Source organism: Budorcas taxicolor, chromosome X, assembly GCF_023091745.1.
Source record: "Budorcas taxicolor isolate Tak-1 chromosome X, Takin1.1, whole genome shotgun sequence".
Lineage (NCBI taxonomy): Eukaryota > Metazoa > Chordata > Mammalia > Artiodactyla > Bovidae > Budorcas > Budorcas taxicolor.
The window spans coordinates 131,196,269-131,208,973 of NC_068935.1; the positions used below are offsets into that span (position 1 = coordinate 131,196,269).

At 44.2% G+C, this 12,705-nt stretch overlaps 2 protein-coding genes across 2 annotated transcripts in view; one reads left to right on the forward strand and one right to left on the reverse strand.

Moving 5' to 3' along the window:
* The window catches only part of LOC128069669 (epidermal growth factor-like protein 6), a 220,378-nt gene that overhangs the window by 150,552 nt on the left and 57,121 nt on the right, over positions 1 to 12,705 (reverse strand). The window lies entirely within an intron of this gene.
* The window catches only part of EGFL6 (EGF like domain multiple 6), a 53,773-nt gene that overhangs the window by 19,614 nt on the left and 21,454 nt on the right, over positions 1 to 12,705 (forward strand). Inside the window, exons 3-4 of the mRNA XM_052663247.1 lie at positions 6,423 to 6,515; positions 10,282 to 10,401. Coding sequence (XP_052519207.1) covers positions 6,423 to 6,515; positions 10,282 to 10,401 — 213 coding nt within the window. The remainder of the gene's footprint in view (positions 1 to 6,422; positions 6,516 to 10,281; positions 10,402 to 12,705) is intronic.

Here is a 12,705-nt window from a genome sequence, read left to right on the forward strand (position 1 = left end):
AAACTCAGACCACCCGGTGCTCAGGTGGTTGGCCTGGGTCCTGCAGTTTTTCTCTGTGACACCATGAGCTGTCACCAGGTTGCCAGTGGCTTTCCCAGAGCAGGGACACAGTCCTAACTGACAGCCAAGGTCTAAGTTCTTGTGAGATCTCTTCCCATTCAAAATGTGGCTGACCCATCACCCTTGATGTGATGTGTTTGTTTTAGGAGCCCTGTTTCATCAATTCTTTCTGCTGTTCTCTTAGTCAGTATGGCTGTTTTTGTTTTAATCTAGAGAAACTGAGTTAGGCAAAAACAGGTCAAGAAATACCTCATTCTAATTATAATTTTTTCAACCGACTTCTAATGAATTCCACTTTTTAATTATGAATCACCCAATCAGTGGGCTTTGGTCACAAGCAAGAAGGTTAGCCATTTACTTTCTAGTTTGGTTACTCACATTTTTCAAGTCCATCGTGCCTATTTCTAGATGGTTTCAAGGGATTCGTGCATATATATGCAAGATATGCATGGTTCAGTTGTGTACATTTCAAAGTAAGTTTCCATAATTTGCTTTTGACATCATTTCTCAGACCAGTGTTCTGAACTCCGAGAGAGGCCTCCGACAATTTCAAAAAAGTTGGGGAGGCTAGGGATGAGCACAGAGTTCTGTGTGGCATTGTTTTTCACGTAAATTTCTATAATAACCGACACTCTCAGTGTGAAAGAATCAAACCTGTATTCTTCGAAGCTGACTAACCAGGGGTACATTCTTTCAGGGCAGGAATCTGGTCACAGGGCCCCGTGTATCTAGAAGGTGGCATAGAACCTGAATCCTTAATCTGTTAAGTGGGATGAACAGACATTTGCACGTCCCATATACTTTAGGCACTGGTGTGGATCATATTGGATTATAAACTATAAAGCCCAAGAGTGTTAGCGATTTTTAAGAATAATAATTCTACACTCTTTTTCTGCTCTTTCCCTGCCCCAACCTCCTCCTCTTTGATTTAGCTGGTTCAAAAATAATCTGGGCAGACTGTAGCTGTGGGCAGAACTTGACCATGTCCGAAATCCATGAAACATTGGAGGACGTTGATCTCGCTCCCACATGTTTATTCAAGTCACTTGGTTGTGTCCGACTCTTTGCGACCCCATGGACTGTAGCCCACCAGGCTCCTCCATCCATGGAATTTTCTAGGCAAGCGTATTGGAGTGGGTTGCCATTTCCTTCTCCAGGGGATCTTCCCGACACAGGGATCGAACCCGGGTCTCCCACGTTGCGGGCAGACGCTTTACCGTCTGAGCCACTAGGGAATCCCCCCACGTGTTTGATATTATGTAAAACCCTGCACTGCCGTGGTTTCCTTATGAGGAGATGACAAGAGTGTGAAGATAGCAGAAGTGTTTGAAGGTCATCACTGCCTGCCTAGCAAAAGAAAGTTAGAACATTCCCCTGGGACTTTGTCGGTTGAAAAGGGTGGTGCTCACACTGGTTGGGTGGGCCACGATCAAGGGCATTGTCTTGAGAACCAGACTGACATGGGTGACCTTGGGCAAGGTAGATAAGCTTGCTCAGGCTCCATTTCCTTCCTTGCAGACTTCTGTCCGTCAAAGCAGCAGGTGATGAGGGGGTTCAATGTTGCTTTTTTCTCCTTCTAAACACAACCATGATACAATTGTCTTTGAAGTCAGTCAGGTGGAAAGGGTCAAAAACCACACGGGATACCTGCTTTGGAATCTTTCTTACAGCCACAGGAACCTCAGGACCTCCGGCCATAAAACGTGCATGTCTCTGGTGAATAAACGAGGGTGAGCTTTGCTTTTCCAGAAGGGCTATTCTATAAGTAGATCGGAGCAGTCAGACCATGGTGCACACAGCCAATCACATTCTCACCACTTTTGTGGCCAGTATTCATACCAGAGGCCTGAAAAGAATTGAAAGCCAGATGCTAAAGGGCATTTCCAACACACGCTCCCACTGCATGTTTGGCAAGATGAAGAGACGGTCCGCCCACCCTCTGCCCCCGTCAAATGTTGACACAGTAAATGGCAATGATTTTTCTATCTATAATCTGTATCATATTACATCCAATCGGCATGGTCCTTCTTGATGGTAAAGTCATATGCTCCTCGAAGCACCAGGTAACAGGCTGGTTAGTCCCTGATCACCAGGCCTCTGATTTCTAAGCCGTGGGGTGCATGGTGATGCGACAGGAATGCATGCCAACTTGCCTGAACAGGCAGAACCAGGCTCCAGCCTGTGAGGGTGCAGTCTGCCCCAGCCTTCACCTCCACTGACTGATCAGCCCTCAGTCCTTCAGAGGCCCTGCCTCTATGCCAGAGCTTTCTAGATCTCAGCCTCTGCCCTGCTTAAATCTGTTCCCAGGGCAGGGTCTGCTTCACTCAATATCGTTAGCCTGCAGGTATGGGTCACTTAGTGAGATATGGGATAACGAGCCAGAAAGAGTGGGTAAAGAGTGGATAAACACTCCAGAAAGATGGAGGAGTTTGCAGGGAAATTAGACAAGAGAGCTTCCTTTATCTAAACCACACTTAAATCTCAGACCATTTTAGACATAAACGGAATTTCCCCATGCCATAGATTGGCTGTTCCCATCACAGATCCAAAGTTACCGTAAATCAAAAACGTCTTTCTGGAGTGCTGACCTCCAAACAGCAAGGGTATTAATATTCACCATGTCTCCTCTCTTCTCTTTGGCATTTATCCTGGGCTTTCCTGTCTGGACTACATTGAAAATAACTTTCCAGGGAGCAATCAGAGGTCTTGGGGGCTTAAAAAAAAAGGTTTATTTTTCTAACATTTAGAGTTAAAGCTGCATCTCCAAGAACATAACCATAACAAAATATCCCTGGAAATCCAATTCTATCTCGTTTGCCTCCAAGAGTAGAACTTTGGTGGGAAGCGTGTTTCCCCCTACCTTCTTTCACTTACGATCTACTTCAAGCCTTGAAATGTTTCCCTGTTCAAAGTTCTACACTGACTGCTTGGTCATTCAAAACTATTTCATTGTCTAACATGTTCACACTATTACATGCAGAAGGAGAAACAAAGGTGAGTGTTTATATCCCTGTTCTGAAAGCACTGAGCCTCAGATAGTAGATAGAAGTGAAACATAGAAGCGAAATATCTGGCTAGTTATTGAATATGGTGAAGATATCAGTTTCGTGGGAGAAGCCTGCCAGAGTTCTGCGGAGTTCTCAGAGATGAGCAGAAGTTCACGTCTGGCTGGAGAAATCTGTACAAGCTTCTGGAAGGAGGGGCCCTACAAGATAGTCCTTGAAGGATTGTTAGGATATTAAGCATTGGAGTGGCGGGGAGGGGTGCCGCAGGGTGGGGTAACAATAGAGGAGGGGTGAAAAGTGCAGAGTAGGTCAGAGAAGAGCAGGCAGTCTGGTTTGACCTCATCGTTGCCTGGGTTCAGGGAACGGAGTAAGACTAAAACAAGGCCGAGGCCAGATCATGGTTATGACCCCTGTCCTGGATTCAGGAGCCAACAGAGATAATTTGATGACTTCTAGGCAATGAAATCGGTCCTGAATATTCGTTGGAAGGACTGACGCTGAAGCTGAAACTCCAATACTTTGGCCACCTGATGCAAAGAACTGACTCGTTGGAAAAGACCCTGATGCTGGGAAAGATTGAAGGCGGGAGGAGAAGGGGACGACAGAGGATGAGATGGTTGGATGGCATCACCGACTCGATGGACATGAGTTTGAGTAAGCTCCGGGAGCTGGTGATGGACAGGGAAGCCTGGTGTGCTGCAGTCCATGGGGTCGCAGAGTCAGCCACGACTGAGCCACTGAACTGAACTGAACTGCAGCGATGCATGGCATGATCAGAGCTCTACTTCTGGAATATCCCTTTAATGTCTCATCGGACCTTGATGTTCTAGGAGCAGTACCTGTGAAGGTGATTCTTGCACAAATATTCCGTTGAGAGGCACTTGGGGGAAAGCTGTAAGGGAGTGAGGGAGCTGGGAAAGAAGCGAGGCAAAGATGTGGCTTCAAGAGAAGTTTGGCGTCATCCTGATCCCACAGGGAGCTCTGGAGTGTTAATTGCACCGCAGCATTTGTCCTGCCCAGAAACCAGGGGCTAGACTGTTAGACCCGTGCATCAGCCAAGTCCTGGTCACAGCCTGAGATGAGGAAAGTGAAGAGAGAGAGGCATGCGACAAATCTCCCAGACATCTATGGGCAAAGTGGTTCCCAGCAGCTGGATAAATATTGGCTTGGCCAAAAAGTTCATTTGGGTTTTTCTGTAAGCGACTGTAGAGAAATCAAAATACACTTTTTTGGCCAACCCAATACTTAGTCGAGGAACTTGGTGGTAGAAACAGGGATAGAGGGGTAGGATACTCTGGGTGATTGTTTAGGGAACAAGAATAGAGACAGCTGAGATTTTAGTCCAGGTAGCTGGGAGATGAAACGTGACATTAGCAAAGGTAAGGTTGGGTCAAATGGGAACATGCCGGAGTCTTTAGGAACAGGCTTGCCTAGGGGTGGGCCTTCTATGAGCCAGAGAATCAATGTGCAGAGAAGTAAGCAAGCATTTCTGGCAATTGCTGAGTCATCTTTCATATGCTGGCTGTTTCTGGAACGCCTAGTAGATCCAGAAAGTGTGAGAGTCCATGATTGCCTACTGGCCTAGTTTCTCTCTCATTCATTGATTTTCTCTCATTCCCCTTCATGTCTTTGGGCTCTCGCATTTTCCTCTCTTCCTATCCACAGCGTTTTCTCCCTGTCTCCTCCTTATGAGCCAGACTCAAACTTTCCGCCATCTTTGACTACGCTTTCTTGCCCCCAATCCAATCTGTTACCCATCCTATCTTTGTTTCTCCTGCTACTTCAGCCATCCAACAAATATTTATTGAGTTCCTAGTTTGTGTCAGTTGTCTGGATACAGAAGTGGATAAAACAGAAAACCAAATGCTGCCTTTGGCATGCCTCCATCACCACCACTATCGCCATCACCATCATGCGTGTGGTTCCCATCCTTGGGACCGGAGGCAGCGTCTCCCTGCCTCCAACCTGTGCTATGTTCATTTTGTCTGATAACACACAGAATTTTGAAATTTTGATCATACAAAAGAGAAAGGGGGAACTAATACAGAAGAGAAAAACAAAAAAACAGTAGAAAGGGGGAGAAGGACCTTGGCCCAGTATAACTATGGAGTTTCTCCCAGCTCACAAATCATAGTCCTTTTGTTAAATCTTTTGTGTTTACATACAAAACTGGCTAATTGCAATGTGGGAGGCTTTTTGTTTCCTTTGAATGCCGCTGGAGGTGTGGCAGTGCTAGGCAAAGTTATGGTCAACTTGTACTTGTGGAGTGAAAGGGGGTGAGGAGATGGGGGCCGGGGATGTAGTTCAAAAGCAAAGCAGTATTTTAAAGGTGAAAATAAACTGGAGAGGAAGCAGATCACCCTCTGTATTGTATGTCACCTTGGATTTCTCTGCCACACAGAAGGCGGCTAAGTTTAACATGTGTGCATTTCACTGGGCTGACTACCCCTGTTTTTTTAAATTTCTTTACTGAAATACAGTTGACTTACACTGTTGTGTTGATTCGTGCTCTACAACAAAGTGATTCAGTTATACATATATACTTGTATTCCTTTTTCATATTCTGTTCTCTTATGGTTTATCAGAGGATACTGAATGTAGATCGCTGTGCTCTACAGTAGGACCTGTTGTTTACTCATCCTATATGTACTAGCTTGCATCTGCTACTCCCAAACTCCCAGCCCTGCCCTCTCTCATCCTCCCTTCCCGTCGGCGGCCACGAGTCTGTTGTCTATGTGTGTGAGTCCTTTTCTGTTTTGCAGATAAGTTTATATGTCTCATATTTCAGATTCCACATGTAAGAGGTATCATAAGGTGTTTGTCTTTCTCTTCCTGACTTACTTTAATTAGTATGATAATCTCTCTAGGTCCATCCGTGTGGCTACAAATGGTATTATTTTATTCTTTTTCATGACAGAGTAATAGTCCATTGTATATATGTATCATGTCTTTTTCATCCTTTTACCTTTCAGTGGCTATTTTGGTTATTTCCATGTCTTGGCTATTGTTGATAGTGCATGTATGTATCTTTCCAAATTAAACTTTTGTTCAGATAAATGCCCCATAATGGGATTGCAACTCTATTTTAGCTTTTTTGAGGAACTTCCATACTGTTCTCTCTAGTGTCTGCACCAATTTACATTCCCACCCACAGTGTAGGAGGGTTCCATTTCCTATATACTCTTTCCAGCATTTATTATTTGTAGACATTTTGATGATGGCCATTCCGCCTGGTGTGAGATGATACCTCATTGGAGTTTTGATTTGCCTTTCTCTGATAATTAGCCATGTTGAACATGTTCTCATATACCTATTGGCTCCTATTCTTTAATTGTCAAAATACCTTTTCTTCCACAGCTCTGTGTGAACCTGGATGCAAGTTCGGTGAGTGTGTGGGACCAAACAAATGTAGATGCTTTCCAGGATACACCGGGAAAACCTGCAGCCAAGGTCAGTACTAGAGACCACGGTGGTAATACAGACCTACCCCAGAGCTTTCAGAATCAACTCAGGCAGCGCAGTGGTGTTTGGGACACAGTATAGCAGTCAGGATTCTGTAGTTTATAACTCCGATTTTCAAACGACAGTGGTTTCACAATGAGATTTTTCCATTAATCTCTTCTAGAAAAACGTCAGTCATTCTGATGCTTTTGTTAGGATGCCAGATGAAAAACATTATTTTCCCTCAGAACAAATAATATTTATTGTTTTTTTTAAGCTAAGGAAGCAGTGCATATATTTTATTTAAGAAAATCCAACAAAACAAAAGGATATAAATTAAAAAGTGAGAGTGAACACCCACAGTCCATCCTCCACCCGTAGCTAAGAGTTTGACCGCCATCTCTGCAGTTTCTTTTCTGTTATAGTTACAAATATGGATATTTCTCATGGGCATTTTTGCATGTCAGCACATAGAGAGCTGTCTCATACTTTTTAAGGCTGTATCCTAGTCCCTAGAGCAAATGCTTGTGTCATTTACGTAAAAATACTTTAACCACTATTATAAAAGTTATCCCCAACGTTTCGCCACTACGAATAGTGCTATAACAGTCATTGTCCTATGCATATCCTTGCACCTTTGAGTATTTTTATAGGGTAAATATCTTAAAATGGAATTGTTGGGTTGAATTGCATGCATATTTTTATTGTAATGGATATATTTTAAAAGGCAATTTAGTCATAGGCTGTTTATCTGAAGACATTAAAGCAGTTATAATATTAAGAACAGTGGTTCTTAAGGTGGCCAGTTTTGTCCCCTAGGAAGACTTGCCAGATACAATACATATCCCTAGTTAGATTTAAATCTTATTGTCAAAGGCAATTTCACATAAACAACAAATAATTTTATAGTGTATGCATGTTGCAAATATTGTATGGGACATATGTACACTGAACAAATATTAGTCATTTTTCCGAAATTCACATTTACCCGGGCATCCTGTATTTTTAATTGATAAATCTGGAAGTCTTACCCCCGAGGTCATCTGGCGGTTCCTGGAGACTTTCGGAGGGGTTACTACTGGCATCTGGTGGGTAGAGCCCAGGTGAACATCTATAGTGCACACGGCAGCCCCCCACTAACGGTGATCTGGCCCCAGATGTCCACAGTGTGGAGGAGCCCAGGCGCCAAGAAACCTGCGCTAATTAAGAAAGGGTCCCCAGTTCTATAACACAGTTAGGCAAAGAGCAGCAAATCCAGGTCAGCTGCCCTTAGGAAAGAGCCCTGCCAGGGTTCTGGAAGGGAGAATGGAATTCCAGAGAAAGCCAGGGCTCTGCCCCACTCTGTCCCCCTGCCCCTGGCTCACTGCCAAGGCCAGAACTCACATAGCCTTTCTCTGTGCTGGCAGACCTGCAGGCTCAGGGGGGAGCCTCTAGCTTTCCTGTCCCAACCCCAGGACAGGGGCCAGCACCACCAAGGGGCTCCTTAGAACCGTGTCCAGAAGGCTTGAGGGAAGTGCGGCAGGAGCTATGCTCTCAGAAGTAATAATTCAACCATGTCCCTTACCAGAGCTTTTCCCACCAGGAGACCTGCTTTTCCATATGTCTTGGATTCTGTACCAAGATCCCTTCTCAAGAGAGTTGGAATGGAGAAGGTGTTTTTTCATGCTGCTTTTCAAGTCCTGGCAAAATATTCACTTTGAGGGAGTGTCCAGTTGGCTCAGATGTGGGGCTGTCTGGCTTTTCCCCACAGCCTCCCTGCCCCAGGGCCGCCTGATCAAAGTCCATGTATATCCACTGATGGCCACAGGCCTCAACTCAACTGATGTCTTTCCCCAAAATGCTTCTTCCAAGAGACGCCTCTGACTTAGGGCCAAGTGATGGACTATCCCTGGCTTTCCCATTATGTCCAACCAGCATTATTTAATTCATGCATTTGAAGCAGTTAGGATCCATACAGGAGATGGTAGTGTACAGAGGACTGGCATGGAGAAGGGGGTTCAAGTGTCCAGATAATGTGCTGGAAAATCTCCTTGTAAGGTTCTTTTCAGAGGTGAAAGCAGACACTTACTTATTTTCCAGAATGGCCTTTGCCTGTTACTGTGCTGAATTTTGGTCTTACATGGAATTTGGTTAATTTCTGCTTTCTATATCTGCCTTGGGAGAGTTACAACATGTGGCACCCACATCAACACGTGCCCAAAGACAAAACCCGTGATGGCTTTCCAAGTTTTTTTCCTTATGTATCATTTTTTATTTTAATAAAAGCTACTTCATTCTTAATGTTTCATGTTTTAAACCCTGAAAAGCTCAGAGAAGAAAGTCCCTCTCAATCTTCCTAGGAGGTAACCATTATAAACGTGTAGAGCCTGGTCTCCCAGGGTTTTTTTCTTTTCCTGCCTGTGCCACAGTTCTTGCAGGATGTTAGTTGCCCAACCAGGGATAGAATATGGACCCCAGCTGTGAAAATGCTGAGTTTTAACCACTGGAATGCCAGGGAATTTCCCTAGGCAATTTTCCCTATGCTTATTTTAAAAATGTCATATCTATATACATAGTTTTGTAACCTTCTTGTGTGACAGCATCCTCTGAGCACCTTTACATGGGATTAAATATTGTCCTGTGACCTGACCACAGGTAATAGCTGCCTAGCAGGACTCCCTCAGGAAAGGTGTGACACAAGGTCATTTGGCCATCATGAGGCTGCTCAAAATAATAACTGAAAGGAGCCTGTGCTGTTGGCACCTGTCACAGACTACCTGGAACAGCATTAAAGGCAGTGGTATCTAGATTATGTTTTAACTTTTTATTCAAGTAGGAAACACAAAATTGTACACCTGTCAACAATGTACAACTCCATGCATGTTCACGAACACCCATGTAGCTGGCATTCAGATCAAGAAATGGAAACTCAGCCTCCCTGAAGACCCCTCATGCTCCCCTCCATCACTTGCCTCTAGCCCCCAACGAGGCACTGTACCTTGTCTCTCACACCGCAGAGTCCTTGTGCCTGGATTTGTTTTGTTTCTTTCCCTCATGCCTGGTTTTCAGTGTGCACATTTGTGTCCAGCTTCTCCCAGTCAGTATCATGTTTGTGAGTTTCATCCACAGTTGTTTGGACTTGTGGTTTGTTCAGCCTCACCGCTGTACAGTATTCGATTGCATGAGTATACAAGTCATTTATCCATCCTTTTGGGAGGAGAGATTTGGATTCTTTCTGGTTTGAGGCAATTCAGAATAGTGCTACTGTGATCATTTTAGCATGTGATTTTTTGGTGGTTTAGTGGCTCAGTCGTGTCCAACTCTTTGTGATAGCCCGCCAGGCTCCTCTGTCCATGGGATTCTCCAGGCAAGCATACTGGAGTGGGCTGCCATTCCTTCTCCAGATCTTCCTGACCCAGGGATCGAACCCAGGTCTCCCGCATTGCAGGCGGATTCTTTACTGCCTGAGCCCCCGGGGAAGTCCGGTGGGCATGTACCCATGTCTCTGTTGGACATTTGCCCAGGAGTGGAATGGCTGGCTCACGAGTGTCTGTATCTAGCTGCCACACAGTTTTCCAGAGTGGTTGTGCCTATATTTGCATTCCCTTCAGCAGTGTACGATGATTCAGTTTGCTCCACATCCTCACCAGCGCTTTAATGATGGTCGGAGGAGAGGCGAGTCACCACCCTTGGTACCTACCTCCACAGCTGGGGTCCAGGGAGGCCAACCCCGTTCCACATCTGGGTGTTTCCTCCTTCAGTTCACCTTTCTCCATTTTCTGACTGCCCCCTGCAGATGTGAATGAGTGTGGATTCAAACCCCGGCCGTGCCAACACAGATGCGTGAATACACACGGTAGCTACAAGTGCTTTTGCCTCAGCAGCCACATGCTCCTGCCGAACGCCACATGTTCCAGTAAGTTTCAGCAGCTGGCCTGCTCTCAGTCAATCCAGAGGCTTGACTTTTGCCATTTAATGCTTGGGGCAAAGTTAAAGTAAGTTATTGGAGGGAACCCCCCCCCCCCAAAAAAAAAACTCTCACATCACCCTAGACTAAAACATCTTTGCGCACATATTTTTTTCAATTTATTTATTTTTTAATTGAAGGATAATTGCTTTACAGAATTGTATTGATTTCTGCCAAACATCAACACCAATCAGCTATATATATATATGTATATATATATATATATATATATATATGTATATATATATATATAGATATATGTTCCCTCTCTCTAGGACTTATTTTTAATTGTACTAAAATACGTATATTGTGCAATTCACCATTTTGACAATTTTAAGTGTACTTCAGGCATTTTGTAATTTCACAGTGTTGTGCAAACCATCACCACTCTTCAGAATATCTCCATCACCCCAAAAGGAAACCTGTCCCCATTAGCAGTCACTCTCCACTCCTCTTCTCCTCCACCCCAGCCCTGCATTCTGTGTCTCTGGATTTGCCTGTTCTGGCTTCGTTGTTTTTTAAATAAAAAGACTAACTGAGGAGAAAGATAAATTGAGTCTCTCTATATATACAAGGATGAATTAGAATTCTTCATGAAAAAAATAAGCATACTGAAAATGTAAGCATATTGTTTCAGGAAGGTGATAAATCTCAGTTCCATCTCAGGACATCAGTTCTTCCCACCAGCTATCTTTCTCATGCCCCTTGCCCCACGCTCAGAGATTAGTGACTCTTGTTGGAAGTCCATTCCAGTTCACATTCCTGGAAAGAAAAGCCCTTCTCTGATAAAGAGAACCCATATCCTGTGGGAGCCTAAATGTCTATATCCATTCATTTATTGAGAAGGAAGTCTTTTCAGGTTTTATGTTGCAGCTGAAAAGCAAATCCATCTGCCCTGCCGCCCCCACCAAGCCCACAGCTTGTGCCTTCTGCCAGCTTCCCATGATTGCAGGGTCCTCTGACTCCCCAGCCTATCCTGGGCTCTCCCTCAGTTTTAAAATCCAAAATATGGGCTTGTGCATAGCTCACTTCCCCCACCCCTGCCTCACCCTTGAGCTGCTCGCCGCACTTGGCAAAATGCCCCAACACCACTAGGGTCTCCATTAGCAAGCATGCTTAAGAGATAAAGTAGGCATTCAGAGAGTCTTAAAAAAATTTTTTTTGAGTATTAAATAAAATATTTATTATAAATTAAACAGATACCCCCAGGAAACAAATAAGTAGCTTAGTGAATTCTTATAAAGCCAGCATCCTTGTAACCACTACCAAATAGAACTTTGCCAGAACTACCCCCTTCACCCCCCCAGCCGCTTGGGAACAACTGTCCACGGTTTTCTAGTCATCACTTAACATTTTAAAAAAGATATATGCTAATGGATGTTTCTGAAACATTCCACAAAAGCCTAATTAGTGCCAAAAATGATATCTTTCTCCAAATGGGAGAATAAAATGAGGCAAATTTTGAAGATTAATTTTGAAAGAAGACAACTAAAGAGAAAAGGAATAAACTAGAAATATAACCATTGGTCAGTGTTTGCTACATTACCGTGGCCTGTGTGTCTGTCCTGGTGCCCGCTTTGTCTGTTACTCTACATGTGAGGGTTGCCTCTGCCTCCCTGTTTATAGCTTATAGTGGCCAGGTGGCCCTGAATGTCTCTCATGGATGCTGATTTTATTTACCCAGCCCTTTGCAGTCTCTTTTGTCCAGCAGGTTGACTGGCATGTTATAGATGCGGGCGTATAAAGAGAGGATATTCACTGTGCTCCCCTGTTAAAGGCACTTTTGATCCATATATACTGGAACCCTACTAGGGATATGTGTTTTTGTGAGACAAGGTCTATTTAGCAATGAGTGACAGAAAAATCGAACTAAATTATCTTTACTTTTAAAAGCTGGAGGCAAACAGCTCCAGAACAGGTCAGCAAGGACTCAGCCTCTGCCATCTTCAGGGTATTGATTTCATCCGCATGTTTGTGGCCTTGTGGTCACAATATGGCTGCCCTAGCTCCAGATATCACACACACATCAGAGGTTGGCAAGACCAAGGGAAAAGGAACGATGCCAGGAAACAAACACCTCTTTTATGTCCATCCGTTTTGTCACACAGCACCATCTTTTCCAGAAACTCCAGCAGACTTACCTTAATATCTCTTTGGCTATAACCGAATCATATGGCGACTCCCTTGTTGCTGCATGAGAAGCTAGGAAAAAGATGTGGAACTGTCTTTTCAGCCTCAGTAATGGGAATGGCT